Source organism: Erinaceus europaeus, chromosome 23 (assembly GCF_950295315.1).
Source record: "Erinaceus europaeus chromosome 23, mEriEur2.1, whole genome shotgun sequence".
NCBI classification, from domain to species: Eukaryota; Metazoa; Chordata; class Mammalia; order Eulipotyphla; family Erinaceidae; genus Erinaceus; species Erinaceus europaeus.
The window spans coordinates 940,567-957,326 of NC_080184.1; the positions used below are offsets into that span (position 1 = coordinate 940,567).

Below are 16,760 nucleotides of genomic sequence, written 5' to 3' on the forward strand. Positions count from 1 at the left end.
TTGGGCATCTGAGACCTGCAGTTGCCACACCCGGAGCTCGGGCCTGTTTCCCCGCTGGCACCGCCACCCCTAGTTCTCGTCAAAAAAAAGGAAATAAAATAAAACGGGGCCGAGTGGTGGCACCCCTGGTTGAGCGAACAAGTCACCAAGCACAAGGGCTGGGGTTCGAGCCCTCTGTCCCCACCTGCAGCGGGGAAGGTTCCCGAGGGGGGTAGCAGGGCTGCAGGTGTCTGTCTGTCTGTCTCCCTCTCAACTGCTCAGTCCTACCAAATAATCAGTACATATATTTAAAAAAGTAACTGGCTGGAGACACAGCACAGGGGTCCTGCACACAGACTCTCCTGCCTGAGGCTCCAAGGCCCTGGGTTCAAGGCCCACCGTCAGCCAGAGCTGAGCAGGGCTCTGGGGAAATTATTATTAATAATAATAATAATGATTATTATTAATATTATTCTGCAAAAGACTACACTGCCTGAGGCTCCGAGGCCTCGGGTTCAAGCCCCGGCACTACCATCAGCCACAGCTGAGCAGGGTTCTGGTCTTTCTCTCATTATAGTAAATTGAGACAAAAATGTCCATTTTTAAAAAGAATTTATTTACTTATTTATTCATGAGAAATATAGGAGGAGAGAGAGAAAGAACCAGCCGGCACTCTGGTCCATGTGCTTCTGGGGATCGAACTCGGGACCTCATGGTTGAGAATCCAATGCTTTAACCACTACACCCTCTCCCGGACCACAAAAGAATGTCCATTTATTTTGTTAGAAAGATCTCTGTCCATTTTTTTAAAATATTTTATTTAATAATGAGAAAGATAGGAGAAGAGAGAAAGAACCAGACATCATTCTGGCACATGTGCTGCTGGGGATCGAACTCAGGACCTCATGCTTGAAAGTCCAAAGCCTTATCAACTGCACCACCTCCCAGACCACTATGTCCATTTTTAATTTACTTAACACGGCAGAGAAAAAATGAGAAAGATACTGAGAGACACTGGCAGCCCTGCCTCACGTCTCCTGAAGCAGGAGGAGGGGTGTGTACTCGGTGGGAAGGGGAAGCCGGAGCACCTGGGAGATGCCCTGGAAATGGAGCAAGCTCGCAGGGAAGCTGTTGTTCTCTGGCTCTGGCTCTGGCTCTGGCTCTCTCTGATGACCCGGCCGGCTGAGTCAGTTCAGGGAGGGGTGCTCGCCGGCTGAGTGGGGGGAGTCACAGCCCCCCTGCAGACTCCGGGCCTGAGCTTGGTGCCCCAGAAGGGAAGTTGTGTCGTTCTTGGCGCTGCAGCTGACCCCTCGGCCGGCCATGTTTCCTTCAGTTTCATTCACATGTTTGCCGGGGGACTGCTCTGCTCAGAGACACCACAGCCTCGGAGCCTCCATAAAGGGTCCAAAGACGTGTGACATGGCAGTGCACAAGGACACAGGTTCCAGTCCCCGCTCCCCACTGGCAGGAGAAAAGATTTGCAAGAGGTGAAGCAGGGCTGCAGATGTCCCTCTGTCTCTCTTCTTTCCCCTCTCAATTCCTGGCTGTTTCTGTCCAATGAATAAGATGACAAAAAACTTTTTTGTTAAATATTTATTTATTCCCTTGTTTTATTAATACAGTTATTGTTATTGATGTCGTTGTTGGATAGGACAGAGGGAAATGGACAGAGGAGGGGAAGACAGAGAGGGGGAGAGAAAGACACCTGCAGACCTGCTTCACCGCCTGTGAAGCGACTCCCCTGCAGGTGGGAGCCGGGGACTCGAACCAGGATACTGACGCAGGTCCTTGAGCTTTGCACCACGTGCACTTAACCCACTGTGCTACCGCAGAACTCCCAGATAAAAAACTTAAAAAAAAAAAAATTTTATGTTAAGCGCAGGTGGCACTAAGCATAAGGACCCGCATAAGGTCTGCAGGTGTCTGTCTTTCTCTCCCCTCTCTCTGTCTTCCCCCTCCCCTCTCCATTTCTCTCTGTCCTATCCAACAACAATGACAATAATAACTACAACAATAAAACAAGGACAACAAAAGGGAATAAATAAATAAAAATAAATATTTAAAAAATATTTTATTTATTTTATTTTTGAGAGAGATGCAGATAGAGAGAGACACAGAGAGAAACACCAGAGCATTGCTCAGCTCTGGCTTATGGTGGTGTGGGGGATTGAACCCGGGGCTTTGAAGCCTCAGACATGAGAGCCTGTTTGCATAACCATTATGCTGTCTCCCCCACGGTAAACAACTTTTTAAGAAAGAAAGAAAATATGTCACTGTGTGTGTCCTTCTCTCTCTAACTACAACACCAATATAGAAGCGCTCTCTTTACTCAGTAAGTTAATATATATATGTATATATGTATATATTGGCTATTGTCTGACTTGTGTTTCAACCTCAGAGAAGGAGACAGAAGGAATATTACTCAACCCCGAAGAAGCAGGCCATTCTGACCCCTGCACGGAGGGAGGGGCCCTGAAGGAGACAGGAAAGGAGGTTGAGCCCCCCCCACACACACACAGTGACAGGGAGTGGGGGGCCAGGCGGGAGGGGGGCTGGGAGGGAGGAGGAGGCTTTGGGGGGACCCTGGGCCCCTGCTTCCTGTCTGAGCCTTGATGAGCCTTAGATCACAATTTTACAATCTTTTTTTTCCCCAGAGCCCTGTCAAGCTCTGGCTGACAGTAGTGCTGGGGCCCCAACCCTGAACCACAGAACCTCGGGCAGGCAGAACCATCATGCTGTCTCCCCAGCCGTTACTGTTATTATTAGCATCATCCCCAGAGCCCTGCTCAGCTCTGGCTGGTGGTGGACCTGGGGCTTGAACCCGGGACCACAGAGCCTCAGGCTTTAGGGGAGACTCCGTGTCGCCCTGGGCGGGGCCCCTGTCACCCCTCGCGGCCAGCAGGTGGGGCCACTCCCCGCTTCTGCGCCGGGGCTGCACCCGGTGGGCGGCGCGGAGGCGGCGGTGCGCCAGCGGTCGGGTCGGGGCCGGGGACTGGCTGGGGGACCCCGCGCTGAGTCACCCCAGGGGCGGCGGGGGAGGCGAGCACGAGGGCCGGCCCGGGGCTGCTGGGGCCTTTCCGGGGCACTCCACAGGGACGCGGGGCCCCGCCTCAGTTTCCCCTTTCCTTTTCTTTTTCTGTTTTGCAAAATGCAGCCGCAGGGGAGGCAGCCCCCGGGGAAGCGGGCCGGCGGCGGGACCCCAAGGCAGCACCCAGGCCGCCCGGAGCAGGCCCGCAGCGACCGGGCGCCCCCGGACCGCGCCCCACACGCCACCACCCTGGGGACACCCAGCCCGGCTCGCCCCCCCAGTGCCGGGGGACCCCCACCCCCGGGCCCCTCCCTGTGCAACCCGAGGCTCGGCCCCGCCGGGGTGCAGACGCCGTGTGGGGGGCCCTCCAGGGGCCTGGGGGGCCCCGGGCTCTTCCCCCCAAGAAAATGCACCCCCCACGCCCCGAAAGTCCCGGCCGCCTGGCGCGCTGGAAATCCCGCGCGCGCCCCAAGACGCGGCCAGGGTGCCGGGAAACTTCTGCTTTGTCTACTTGTCGTGTTTTCCTGTCGGGGTGCGGCCCCCCCTTTTCCGAAACCCTTGTGCCCGGCAGCTCCCCCACGTGGGGCGCAGGGCCGTTGCGCTCCGCCCCCTTTGGCCTCCAGCCAATCACCGCGCGCGCCTTTCGGTAGCGGCCAATCGGACGCGCGCGCAGCTCTTGGCGGCCACGCCCTCTCCTATCCCGGCTATAAAGAGCGGTTCCCGGCGACGCGAGGCTCAGAATTTCGCGGTCGGCCCCCCGCGCGCACTTCCGGCTTCAGCGCTTCGCTCGCCTTGTGCGTGTGTCCGCCGCCGCTCCGGGGTTTCCCGCGCTCGCGAAGGCGGACCGGGCCGCCGGGTTCGGCCAGCCGGTGTCCGGGCCATGACGCTGGAGGAGCTGCCGGCGGGTGACAGCGCGGCCCACAAGTCGGTCGCCCGGCTTGGGGGCGGGGACGGGGGTGCACCGAGCGCCCGGGGCTGAACCCCACTTTGTGCTCCTCCCCAGGATGCAGACGGTGCGCGCGGCCGTGGAGGAGCTGCTGGTGGCCGCGCAGCACCAGGACCGCCTGACCGTGGGGGTGCACGAGGCGGCCACGCTCATGAACGTGTGAGTCACGGCCGCTGCACCCAGATAACCGCGGCACCCCGCTTCCTCGCTGCACCCCAAATCCCCGCTGCACGCCACCATTGCACAGGGTGGGGGATCGGGACACCACCGGGCGCTCCAGAGCCCAGTGGGGTCAGGGAGGATGCGGAGCCGGTGGGGGGCCCGGCACCTACACGTGACGTTCAAGCGCCAGCCCCACAGCACCGCCCCCAGCACCAGCCCCCCAGCACCGCCCCCATCACCAGCCCCCCAGCACCAGCCCCCCAGCACCGCCCCCAGCACCAGCCCCCAGCACCAGCCCCCCCAGCACCAGCCCCCAGCACCAGCTCCCCCAGCACCAGCCCCCAGCACCAGCCCCCAGCACCAGCCCCCAGCACCAGCCCCCAGCACCAGCCCCCCAGCACCAGCCCCCCAGCACCGCCCCCAGCACCAGCCCCCAGCACCAGCCCCCAGCACCAGCCCCCCCAGCACCAGCCCCCAGCACCAGCCCCCCAGCACCGCCCCCAGCACCGCCCCCCAGCACCCGCCCCCAGCACCCGCCCCCAGCACCAGCCCCAGCACCCGCCCCCCCAGCACCGCCCCCAGCACCAGCCCCCCAGCACCCGCCCCCAGCACCGCCCCCAGCACCAGCCCCCAGCACCAGCCCCCAGCACCAGCCCCCCCAGCACCAGCCCCCAGCACCAGCCCCCCCAGCACCAGCCCCCCAGCACCGCCCCCAGCCCCCCCAGCCCCCCCCAGCACCCGCCCCCAGCACCAGCCCCCAGCACCAGCTCCCCCAGCACCGCCCCCAGCCCCCCCAGCCCCCCCCAGCACCCGCCCCCCAGCCCCCCCCTCAGCACCGCCCCCAGCTCTGCTTTTGCTTTGAGTCTGGGAGCCCCGTGCTGCGGGCACAGCCCTGCTGACTGACCCCCGTGGCCTCTGCCGCCGCCCCCCAGGGACCCCGACTGTGTGCTGCTGTGCCTGCTGGCCCAGGACGAGGAGCAGGCGGGCGACGCGGGGCTACAGCTGCTCTTCACGCTGCTCCAGGCCTTCTGCTGCGGCTACGACATCCAGGTGCTGCGCGTCAGCGGCATGGGGCGCCTGGCACAGCTGCTCGGGGAGCCCCCAGGCCCAGAGGCCCGCGACCTGCACTGCCTGCTCGTCACGGTGAGACAGACAGACGCCCTCCGCCTGCGTCACACTTGACCCCTGACCTCTGATCTCCCAGGACCCGGATCATCTCTGAGCCCTGACTCTCAGGGTCATTCCTGACCCCCCCCCAAGCTTGGGACCCAAGTCACCCCTGACCCCTGACCCACCCTCAGGACCTTTGACCCCCCCAAGCCTGGCACCGGGGTCACCCCAGTCCCCCGACCTCCTGGCTTCCCCAGAGCCCCCACTAGGACCCCACAGAACCCCCTCTCTCCGACCCGCAGACCCCGCCCGCAGATGCCGGGGAGACCCAGGGGCTGGTGCAGGTGTCCAGCTTCTGCCAGGAGCTGCGAGACCGGGGCGTCCCCTCCGTCTCCCTGCTGGAGCGCTGAGCCCCCAGGACCACGGCCGCGGGCCCCAGGAGCCCCAGGAGCCACGACCAAGCGGGCGGCGCGGCGGAGCGCCCAGCACGCCCACGGGAGGGGCCGCCCCAGCCCGGCAGCCCGGCAGGAAGGCGGACGTGGAGACGGTCCATCCTCCCCCCAAGACCTGGGGCCTCGGGTCAGGTTCACCCCACCTGCTGGCCAGCGCCCAGCGCCCAGGCTGGGAAGGGGTCCCGGCCTGCAGAGCAGAGCGTGTCCCCCGGGACCCAGGGCCTCGAGCGCGAGATGGGGGCTGCTGCGGCCTCGGAGCCGGAGCTGGGGGAGGTCAGAGGGCCTGGCGGGGCACCCGGCCTGCAATAAAGCCGCTCAGAGTCTGTCTGTCTGTCTGTCCGCCTCTGCCCGCCGTCCCCGGTAGGCAGCTGTTTGTACAACAGTCCAGCGTTTCCCGACCAAATAAATAAAACCCCTCTGGGGAGCCCTCCATGCCCTACCGCCCCCTTCACACGAAGAGAAAAGGGTCCTCCTCTCTCTCTCTCCCTACCACTCCCTCCCTCCCTCCCTCTCCCCCCCCAAGTGAAAGAGACCAAAGGAAATTCAAGGCAAAGCCCCAGGGTGCTGGCTCAGGCTCAGCTGGGCTGGGCACCCACAAACCAAAACTGGACTCCCACCCATTCCCGGGGCCCCACCTGCCTGCCTGGCCGAGGCCCGAGTCTGCGGGGGTCGCGCCTGTGGGGGGGGTGGCGAGAGCCCCGAGGAGGGGTCTCCCAAGGGGGGTGGCGGTGGGCTTGAGGTAGGAGGATGGGACTGGGCGGGGAGACACCCAGGGCTGCAGGGGTGAGGTCCCTGAGGGGTTCCCCACTGCAAGCTGACAGGCCCCTGGGGCACCCTGTCCTTCCAGCCCCCCTCCAAGCTGCCCCACCCCTGCTCCCAAGCCTCGGCTCCCATGAGTCCACGGGGCGGGCGGCTCCCACGGGTGGGGGCCTTGGCTCCAAGGTCACAGGCAGAGGGAGGGAGTGGGGTCTGGTGCCACTGGGTGGCGTCCGTCCCTGAAACTGGGCTCCCAGGGGCCATCACCCAAGGGCAGGGACCACGCCACGGGGCTCTGACAGCGGGCCTGGCACGGGGTAGTGGGCACACCTGCCACCCTCAGCAGCCACCCTGTCTCCCTCCTCCGTCCCCCAGAGCTGGCGGGGTCCTCACCTGCCTCGGGAGCCCCCCACTCCCCAAAGCCCTGGAGGCCCCAGAACACCTCCCCCACTGGCCTCTCCTGCCCGGCCGGCCTGTCTGCGGGAGGTCCCAGGAGTCCCCCCTCCAGAAACCCTGGGGGAAACGGTGTGGGGGGCCTGGGCGAGCCCTGGGGGGGACAAGGTTCCCATGGCCACAGGGCGGACCCCTGAAGAGAGACAGACAGATGGACACAGAGCAGACTGACAGGGCCCCTTCCTGCTGCAGACCTCACCCCCAAGGCAGCAAGCGAGCGTGAACGGGTTAGCATGTGTAAGCATGTAAATGAGTGGACACCTTAGCATGTTAGTGTGTGTGAATATGTGTTAGTATGTGGACGTGTTAGCATGTTAGCGTGTGTGGACATGTTAGTGTGAACACAAGTGTGTAAATGTGTGAACATATGAGCATGTGTTGGTGTGCGAACATGTTAATGTGTGTTGGTATGTGGGCATGCTAGTGTGTGAACATGTCAGCATTGTGTGTGGACATGTTAGCATGTGTAGGCGTATGGACACACTAGCGTGTGGACATGTTAGCTGCGTAGGCATATGGACATGTTAGTGTGTGTGAGCATGTGGACAAGTTAGCGTGTGAGCTCATGGACATGTTAGCATGTGTAGGTGTATGGACACGTTAGCATGTGTGAGCGTGTGGACGTGTTAGCGTGTGTGGACAAGTTAGCATGCGTAGGCGTATGGACATGTTAGCGTGTGTGAGCGTGTGGATGTGTTACGCGTGTGTCCAGCTTGAGTCCAGGGGCGTGTCCCCACCCAGGCCCACCTCTTGCACCCTTCAGGCATGAGGACCCGGGTCTGAGCCCCTGGCATCTGCCCAGGACTGTCTCCTTCCCTCTGTCTCTCTTTGTCTCAACCTCTAACCAGAAAGAAGAGAAACTGGGGGCCGGGTGGTGGTGCCCCTGGCTCAGCGCACATTACAGGATGCGTGGACCCGGGTTCAAGCTCCCAGTCCTCACTTGCAGGGGAAGCTCCAGGAGCGGTGAAGCCAGGCTGCAGGCGTCTGTCGCTCCCTGTCTGTCTCTCCCTCTGAATTCCTCGGTCTCTACCCAGTAAATAAAGGTACACACACACACACACACACACACACACACACACACACACAATGACCAACAAGAGCAAAGGAATCATCCAGGCACAGAGCCCAGGCCTAACTCTGGCAGCAGAATAATAACAACAAGGGTGGGGTAGACAGCATAACGGCTATGCAAAGAGACTCTCCGGCCTGAGGCTCCCAAGTCCCAGGTTCAATGCCCCACACCACTATCTGCCAGAGCTGAGCAGGGCTCTGGTTAAAAATAATAACAACAGCAATAGCAACAACAGTAGAATCTCTGCAGTATCAAGCAAGTGGGGAAGGAGGCAGCGCAGGACACAGCCTCGCTCTCCTGCGACCGCCTGGAAGGGGAAGGCGGCTCGGCCCCGGAGAGAAGCTTCGTCTGCACCCCAAGGCCCAGGCCCCAAGGCCTCCCTGGGGGTCGAGTTCCAGACACACAGGAACCCCTTCACCCTGCAGTCTGAGCACCGTCAGAAAACAAAACAGGTGGCGCAGAGCGCAGGGACCGTTAAGGATCCCGGTTCGAGCCCCCGGCTCCCCACCTGCAGGGGAGTCGCTTCCCAGGCGGTGAAGCAGGTCTGCAGGTGTCTGTCTTTCTCTCCCCCTCTCTGTCTTCTCCACCTTTCTCCATTTCTCTCTGTCCTATCCAACAATGACAACAACAATAATAACTACAACAATAAAACAACAAGGGCACAAAGGGAATAACTAAATATTAACAAAAAAAGAAAACAAAAGCACGGATGGCGCACTCTGACCTTCATCATGGCTTCTTGGATTTACTTAATTAGTGAGAGAGAGAGAGAGAGAGAGAGATACCAGAGCCCTGCTCAGCCCTGGCTGCTGGTGGTGCTGGGGATGGAACCCGGGGCCTCCGAGCCTGGGGCAGGAGAGTCTGTTTGCAAAACCATTATAATTATAATTATAATTATTAATTTCCCCAGAGCCCTGCTCAGCCCTGGCTGCTGGTGGTGCTGAGGTTTGAACCCGGGGCCTCAGAGCCTGGGGCAGGAGAGTCCGTTTGCAGAACCATTATTGTTATTATTGCTATTATTCTTCTTCTTCCCAGAGCCCTGCTCAGCCTGGCTGTGCTGGAACTGGGGCTCGAACCCGGGGCGGGACAGGGTCTGCAGAGCCCAGCTGGTCCCAGGTCTATTTAGGGCTCAGGCTGGAGGCCTTCTCGGAGGCGGCGCCCAGGGGTGGAGGGGGCTCTGCACCCAGGGCTGCCTGGAAGCCAGGGGCTGGGTGCCCGGACCCGGGTTGGGTAGGGTCATCTGGGGGTGGCCCAGGGCCCCATGACCGACCATGGGGAGGGGCTGCGGCAGAGCCCCTGAAGGCGCACCCAGGGGTGAGGGGAGACGAGCCCCTGGGGGAGAAAGCAAGGCGCCCCGTCCCGGGGGTGAGACCCCTTGGGAGGCGCCAGGTCACTTTTTAGCGGGTTTGAGGTTTCCTCTGCTCGGGCCTGATGGATCGCAGCCTCCAGGCAGGCCTTCAGGATTGCAACTGGAGACACCACCCCCTCCTAACTGGCCTTGGCTGGGCTGGGGGGGGTATCCAGTCTTACCGGGGTGCCACCCCTTTTTTGGGGAGACACCCATGTTTGCAGAGGGACGGGAGGGGAGGGGAGGGGGAGTCCTGAGGGCCTCCCACTTCCCGGGTGACCTCGCCCTACTCTGGGGGCTGGGTGACCCAGAGGCCCGACCAGCTCCCCTGCAGGGGCTCCGCAAATGATGATGATGATAATAATAATTGATGTTGATATTGATAATGATAATAATAATGAGGGAAGCAGAGAAAAGAAAGAGCAAAGAGCTCACTCAAGCTGAGCCAGGAGGTCCAGATGTCAGTCACTCCAGGCAGAAGAAAGGAGTGTGTGAGCTCATGTGGGGGGGGGCGGGGATCCAGGCCCGGCCTCTGCACCTTGACCTCTGACCTCCATCACATGGCTTGCCTGAGGCCCCGGGGTCGAGCCCTGGTACCACCTGGGAGGACCGTGGGCCAACAGAGGAAGCTCAGTGCAGGGGTGCGTTCTCTGGCCAGTTCGTTTTGATTTCTTATTTTATTTCATTTCACTTGTCTTTTCAGCCTCCAGGGTGACCCCATGGTCCCCAGGAAAAAGCTTTTTTCTTGTTTCATGGCAGGAGAGACAGAGACAGGGAGACACTCCCCCACCCCCACTGGTCAGGCGCTGTTGTGTGGAGGCTGGGGGGGGCTCAAACCCGGGACTTCCACCCCCAACCCCACCCCAGCCCGTGACGCCTGGTTTCAGGGCGCTGCCTCTGGGGGTCGGTCGGGGTGGGGTCCCCCGGGCGTGGCAGGAGGGGCCCAGGATTATGGCCTGGGTCCTCACAGAGGGTGGCACCCACCTTCTCAGCAGGCCGGGCCCCTGTGGGTGGGTCAGGGGTCGCCGGCTCCCACAAGCCCCTGGTGCTCCCGGTCCGGCCGGGGAGAGGGGTGCTGGAGGGCGCTCCGATGGCAGGAGCTGTCTGTGGGCCTGGCGTCTTGGGGAGCACGGGGTCAGGTGTAGGGGTCGGGGGTCAGCCTGGCCCCCAAAGGTCACGGGGTTGGGGGTCACCGCACACCAGGGGGCCAAAGCCGGCGGAGCCCCCTAGCTCTGGGAGTTGGAGTCACACCTGGGGTCCCCAAGGGAGAGCACCCGGGGTGCTCGGCACCCACTGGGGGAGGCGGCGGGCGTCGGGGGGAGGCGAAGTGTCCTGGAGCTTCTTGCAAAGACAGAGACAGAGACAGAGAGGAGACGGAGAGAGAGACAGAGGCAGAAGGAGAGACAGGAGATTCAGAGGGGAGCGATAGAAGAGAAGGAGATGAGAGACAGAGAGATGGGGAGATGGGGAGCAGAGACACAGCGCGGAGAAGCTGGAGGACAGAGGAAGTGAGGCGAAGGGGAGAGACAAGAGACAGAAGTTGAGAGACAGAGAAGACAGGAGACGAGGGGACGGAGACAGAGACGGGGGACAGAGCCGGAGGCGGCAGTCACAGGATGGCGCAGGGCTTCTTGTCCTTGAAGGGGTTCTCGGAGGCCGGGACCCCCACCAGCAGGGGATCGGCGCGCGCCTGGCGCTCACAATAGCCCATCAGGTCCGACGCCGCCTTCGACACCTGCGGGCGGACGGACAGATGGACATGGATGGGCGGGGCGGCCCCAGGCTCCCGCTCAGCCCCCATGCCGGTGTCTCTCCGTCTGTCTCTCCCGTCTCTGTGGGGTCCTCCGTCGGGGCGGGGGGTGCGGGCCGGGCCCCCTCACCTTGACGCGCTCCAGCCCGGCCTCCAGACGCAGCTGCTCCACCAGCTTCCGGGCCTGAGCGACGTTGTTGGTGGCCGACATCTTGGGCCATCAGCTCGGGGGGCCTGGGGGAACGTGGGGTCAGGGGTCACGGAGGGTCGGGGGCAGCCGGGGGTCGGCTGGGGGCCGCCTCCCCTCCAGACGCCTCCCGCACCCTCACGGGACAATCACAGAGGTGCCAGGATGCAACCTCAGTCTGAGCCCTGGCGCCACATGGGAGACCCTCCAGCACTGGGGGAAGCTCTCTCTCTCTCTCTGTTTCCGTCTATGTCTCTCTCTGTCTCTCTGGGTCAAAACCACCCCCCACCCCAATGAGCCGAGAGGGGGGAGAGACTAGGCTCTAAGAATAATAATAAATAAAAACAACCAAGCAGGAGCAACTCACACCCAATACAGCCCCCGCTCTCCCGGGCACCATGCAGAAGGACCCGGTTCCGGGGCTCCCAGCGCCACATGGGGGCCCCACGCAGCACCAGGGGGAGCTCCTCCAACTTTGTCTCTCCTCATCTCTGAGCCTCTCTCTCTCTGTCTCTGTCTCTGAAAATGAAGGAAGGGGGGGCTCTGGAAGAGTCAGTCCAGCCCAGAGGGCTTCCCGGAGGCAGCAGTCGGCTCCCACCAGGCCGCTGGGACCCACCGTCTTTACTTTCCCGCACAGATGGATGGACGCCCTACCTGTCTGGACGGGAGACCTCCTCCTCCTCCCGGCTCCGCGGCCTGGATCTTGGTCGTCCTCCTGCTTCTCCGAGAACCGCGAGTCCTGCTGACAGAGGGGGGTTGGGCAGCCGCACCAGGGAGACGGACCCTCCTGCCCGCGGCCTCCCGTCCCGGGTTCAAGCCCTGGCACCACCGGCAGAAATGATGATAATGACAATAATAACCGTAATGACGACAAGGACAGTAATAACAGTGGCTAATCTTTCCATTTACTTATTGGAGGGCAGCAGAGCCTCCCTCTGGCCCCTGGAAGCCCAGAGCTCGAACCCGGGGCCTCAGGAATGAGATCCCACCCTCAGCCCACTTCCCCACCCAGGGAGCTTCCCCTGAGGGAGAGGGGGGGCGGGGCTCGAACCCAGGTCCAGGCACCTGGTGAACCGTGCGCTCTGCTGGCTGTGCCGCACCACCCCCCCACCACCCCCCCCCCCCGCATTTATTTTTAAGAACCTTCCCCCAGTGCCGGGCTGCTCTCCCATGTGGCACCCGGACTCGCACCCAGGGCCTGGAGCTTGGCAGGCGGCCGGCCCCCTGGAAAGGACAGTGCCCCCGCCCCTGTCTGCCGCAAAAGTCAGGGGCTGGAGGACCACAAGGGAAGCTCGACGAGGCCCCTCGAGGGACAAGGAGCGCTGGGCAGGCCGGCCCCCCCACACCCATGCCAGCAAGTGGGACCCCCCCACGCCCCCCAACACCACTTCCCGCCAAGAGGCCGAGGGGGGTGCACAGAACGGGCTGAGCCCCAGTGCCACACGGGAACACCCGCAGCACCAAGGGAAGCTCCTCGCTCTGAGTCCAAGGAGGTCACGGCCCGAGCGGGGCCCCAAGGCGCACACTCAGGCTCCCGTGTCCAGAGTTGGGGTCCCCCAGGCCCCAGGACACTGTCCCCATCCGGACATTCTCCCGTCTCTCTCCTTTACCTCTGTCTCTCTCTTCCGCTCTCACTAAAAAAGCAAGTTCTTAACAGGGACTCAGGGCTGCACCCGGCAAAGCGCACATGTCATGTGACCGGGCGCGAGGCCCCGGGTTCGAGCCCCCGGCACAGGTGGGCAGGGAGGGCGTCTCTGCTGTCTCTGGGGAGTGACAGATAAATGAGAGACAGAGCAGCCGCGGGGGGCTAAGGGTCCCGGCACAGATGGATGGGCCTGGACAGGAAGCTCCCAGCCCTGGCGCCACATGCTTGGGCCCACGGCGCTGGGGGCAGCTCCCAGGGTGCTGCAGGGTCTCTGTCTGTGTCTCTGACAGGGCCAGGTGCAGGGGACGCCAGAGTCGGGCCACACGAGAGTGTCGTGGGCTCTGCCGCCACCTGGTGGGCACAGGCAGCATCATGCCCCTGGGGCCCTGCCCATCTCCTTCGGCAGGGAAAGGTGTGCACCCTACCTGCTGGGTCTCCCCCCCCCACCCAGCACCTGGAGCCGAGAAAAATGAATTCAGACAAAATAGCAGCCGGGGAGGGGATCTCAGTGGTTAGAGCACTGGACTCTCGGGCCTGAGGCCCTGGGTTCAAGCCCCGGCCTCGCAGCCAGAGGACCCCTCTGCTTGCATCTCTCTCCCCTAATGGCAACCTCGCCCTTTTCAAGCGTAAAACAAAGCCAGAAAGCAGGAGCCTGCAGCCCCCACCCCACGGGGGCCCTAGTCCAGCATGACCCGTGGCCTGGGGCAAAGCCAGTGGGATAGTACGCAGCCCCAAAATGCAGATACCCGGGGTGACAGGATGGCCGGCCGGGGACTCGTGGACTGAGCCCAGGAGCCCCCTCGGACCCGGGTCCCATTTGCCGTCAGGACCCCAGGGACATGTGTCATCCGCCCGCCCGCAGGTGGCGACGGCCCAGTGACTCAGCTGGGCGCCGTCACAGCCTGTCCCCACGTGGCCTCCACGCCGGCTGGCCACGGGCGGCTGGGACTTTGTGTCTCTCTGTCACCCTCCCAGTCCCTGCCTCTCCTCTGTCTGTCTGTCTGTCTGTCTGTCTGACGGTGTCCGCCTTCTCTGTTTCTCCATCGCTGTCTCAGTCTTGTCTCTTTTGTCTCTGCCTGCTCTCTCTGTCTCTCTCACCCTCCTGGTCTCTCTCTCTGTCTCTCCCTTTCTTCCTTGTGGTCTCTGTCCACTTTTTCTACCCTTCTCTGTCTCCCTGTCCACCCCTCTCTCCCTCTCTCCGTCCATTTTTTTCTCTTTATTATTGGCTAGAGACAGAGAGAAAGTGAGAGGGAGAGAGACAGAGAGACGCCTGCAGCCCCGCACCACCACTTGTGAAGCTTCCCCCCTGTGGGTGGGGACGGGGGCTTGAACCCGAGGCCTTGCATGCTGTAGTGTGTGCGCTCAGCCAGCCCGCCACCGCCTGGCCCTTATCTGTCCATTAATGCTCCCCCATTATTATTCTTACGACCATCACCGTCACTATTATTATCGTTTCCCCAGAGCCCTGCTGAGTCCCGGCTGATGGTGGTGTTGGGCTCGAACCCGGGTCCTGGTGCCTGGGAACCGGTCACCCGCACCCGACCCTTCGAGGAGGCCCCACCTGCTCCACCTCCTGCCGAGCTTCCGCTGGTGCCTGTGTCCACGGCGCTGCCCTGTGCCGCCTGGCCTCGAACCCGGGGCCCCGCCCACCCAGCGGCCCGGCATCCCGGGACCCAGAGCCCCCCCCCCCACAGGTGTGGCCCTGTGTGACACCCACCCCCACCAGGGCTCCATGTGACAGACCCGCGGGCGCGTCAACCTGCCGTCACCCATCGCCATGGCGACCGGCTAAATCTGTCCCTGTGGGTGGCAGCGGGGGAGGGGCTGGCGGGGAGACTCCTCGTGCCCGCAGGGTGGGGGGCTCCTGGGGGACCCCTGACCTTGGGGGCTTCGGCCGTGACCCTGGGGGGGGTCAGCCCCTGCGTCTTCCCAGAGAGGTGCCCAGGGAGGGCTGGAACCCGGGTGCCACATGGGAGACCCTGGGGCACCAGGGGAAGCTCTCTGCCTGGGCCGCCTTCTCTCTCTGAAAGCCGGGAAAGAAAGGCAGAGCAGACCAAGCAGGGTGGTGGAGGGAGGGAGTGAGAAGGGGCCTCGCAGTCACTCATCCACAGAGCTTCCCCTGGCGCCGCCCTGGGTCCTGCCCTGCGGTGCCAGGGCTCAAACCCGCAGCCCCAGCCATGCCAGGAATGGCGTCTGCAGAGGGGAGAGCTGCGGGTGGCTCCCTCTGGGATGGGAGGTGAAGGCCGACTCTGACCCACTCGGACCCGGGGCCGCGGTGTGGGGGGGCAGTTCCTGGTCATTCCTGCAAAGGCCGGAGGGCCCCCATGTCGCCTCCAGCTCAGCAGAGAGGCCCTGGCACCACGTGGGAACGCCCTGGCCACAGCGCCAGGGGAAGCTCCCAGATGGAGGCAGTCCAGGGGCTGGGTCCCTGGCCCCAGCAGGCTGGAAGGGCCGGAAAGAAGTCACATGATTGTCCCCAGATCCTCCAGGGAGACAGATGGACTGGGACGGGAAGTGTCAGACACGTTCCTGAGACAGAGACAGGGAGAGACGGAGAGACGGAGGGAGACGCTCACTGACCCCCCCCACCCCGTCTACGCCCAGTGGTCCCTCCTGGGGCCGGGGGCTCGAACCCGGGGCCTCTGGGCCGGGCAAGCTGTGACGGCCCACACAGCAGGGAGGGGAGGGGCCGGCTTTGTTCCCGCCTCCGCCGCCTCCCGTGGGGCTCGAATCTCCAGGGCTGCCAAGCCGCCCCTGACGCTGGGGGAGCTCCCATGTGGCGCCGGTGACCTGAAGCCCACGGGGTGGACAGTGGAGTCTGCCCGGGCACTGCGTGGGAGCAGCATGGAGCACCGGGGGCAGCTCCTTGGGTGGTGGGGCAGGGCCGTGGGGTCTTGGGCTCTGTCTCTCTAGGAAGCAAAGCATCGACCGTGGGCCCGAGGAGGCCAGTCAGAGGCCACGCCAGGGTGACACAGACAAGAATGAGAATTAACGGCAGCCCTCCTCACCCCTCGCACAGGCGGGGTGCCCCCCAGCCAACCCCCTCCCCCCGCAGGGCCCATCGCCTGCACAGGAGCCCAGGGGTGAAAGTAGGGCAGGGGCCGGCGGGGGAGGATGGGGGAAATATCATACAGCTGTGAAAAGGAGCCGCTTGAACCCCTGTCCCACAAGGAGACCCCTGCAAACACGCCGCCCAGGGAGAGACCCAGGCCCGGGCCTGCTGCTCAGGGAGGGAGGCGTCTCCTCTAATCGAAAAACGAAACGCCAGGTGCCAGGAGACGGCCGTGGGCACACCAGGACCCGGGTTCAAGGCCTGGCGCCCGGGGTGAGCGCCTCCCTAAGAGGAGCCGGGCTGCGCTGTCGGTCTGTCTCTACGTCCCTGCCAGCGGCTGAGCCTGAAGTTAGTGGGGCCTGGGGTGGCAGGGACAAGACCCCACCCCGGGGGCCTGCAGGGGCCTCCCGTCTGTCTGTCTGTCTGTCTCCCTCCTGTCATTTTCTTTCTCCCTCCCTGGGGAAGTCGGGGTGCACCGCCCGCCCAGCCCCAGTCCCTCCCGGGGAGCAACTGGCCCCCAGGATGCTCTGCGGAGCCCTGACCCCTAACCCGGCCCCCAAGAAGACCCCCCCAAAACCAGCTCCCTAGATGACCCCTAACCTCCAACCCAACCCCCAAGATGACCCCTGACCCACAACACAGCCCCTAACTGACCCCCCAAACCCAGCCCCCCAAGATGACCTTTGACCCCTATGGCCCCCCCAGCTGACCCCCCCAGTAAACCAACCTCCCCCAAGATGCCCCCTGACCTCCAGCTCCACCACCTCCCCCCCCACGCGCTCAGCGTGACCTCTGACCCCCGGCAGCAGCCCTCTGACCC

At 63.2% G+C, this 16,760-nt stretch overlaps 2 protein-coding genes across 3 annotated transcripts; one reads left to right on the forward strand and one right to left on the reverse strand.

The window, feature by feature from the left end:
* The first annotated feature begins 3,112 nt into the window (after positions 1-3,112).
* GADD45B (growth arrest and DNA damage inducible beta) lies at positions 3,113-6,000 on the forward strand. 2 transcript variants are annotated; one of them, XM_016188989.2, is made up of 4 exons: positions 3,113-3,912; positions 4,011-4,112; positions 5,048-5,258; positions 5,528-6,000. In XM_016188989.2, exons 1-4 carry the CDS (start codon positions 3,128-3,130, stop codon positions 5,633-5,635), a joined length of 1,206 nt encoding a protein of 401 aa, XP_016044475.2. In that variant the 5' UTR covers positions 3,113-3,127; the 3' UTR covers positions 5,636-6,000. The 2 variants fall into 2 exon arrangements, with proteins under 2 accessions (XP_016044475.2, XP_007524870.1); XM_007524808.3 differs by having other exon boundaries at positions 3,745-3,931.
* Positions 6,001-9,948: 3,948 nt separating this feature from the next.
* GNG7 (G protein subunit gamma 7) lies at positions 9,949-12,039 on the reverse strand. Its single transcript, XM_016188990.2, has 3 exons — positions 11,898-12,039; positions 11,187-11,290; positions 9,949-11,041 (listed from the first exon to the last, which is right to left on the reverse strand). The coding sequence occupies exons 2-3, from the start codon at positions 11,265-11,267 to the stop codon at positions 10,916-10,918; spliced, it is 207 nt and encodes a 68-aa protein (XP_016044476.1). The 5' UTR covers positions 11,268-11,290; positions 11,898-12,039; the 3' UTR covers positions 9,949-10,915.
* Positions 12,040-16,760: the final 4,721 nt, after the last annotated feature.

Coding starts and splice junctions, on each gene's coding strand:
- GADD45B (XM_016188989.2), top strand. CDS start 3,128: ATGCAGCCGCAGGGGAGGCAGCCCCCGGGGAAGCGGGCCGGCGGCGGG. Junction 3,913..4,010: donor GCTGGAGGAGCTGCCGGCGG/GTGACAGCGCGG, acceptor GCTCCTCCCCAG/GATGCAGACGGTGCGCGCGG. Junction 4,113..5,047: donor GCGGCCACGCTCATGAACGT/GTGAGTCACGGC, acceptor GCCGCCCCCCAG/GGACCCCGACTGTGTGCTGC.
- GNG7 (XM_016188990.2), bottom strand. CDS start 11,267: ATGTCGGCCACCAACAACGTCGCTCAGGCCCGGAAGCTGGTGGAGCAG. Junction 11,042..11,186: donor CCGGGCTGGAGCGCGTCAAG/GTGAGGGGGCCC, acceptor GTCCGCCCGCAG/GTGTCGAAGGCGGCGTCGGA.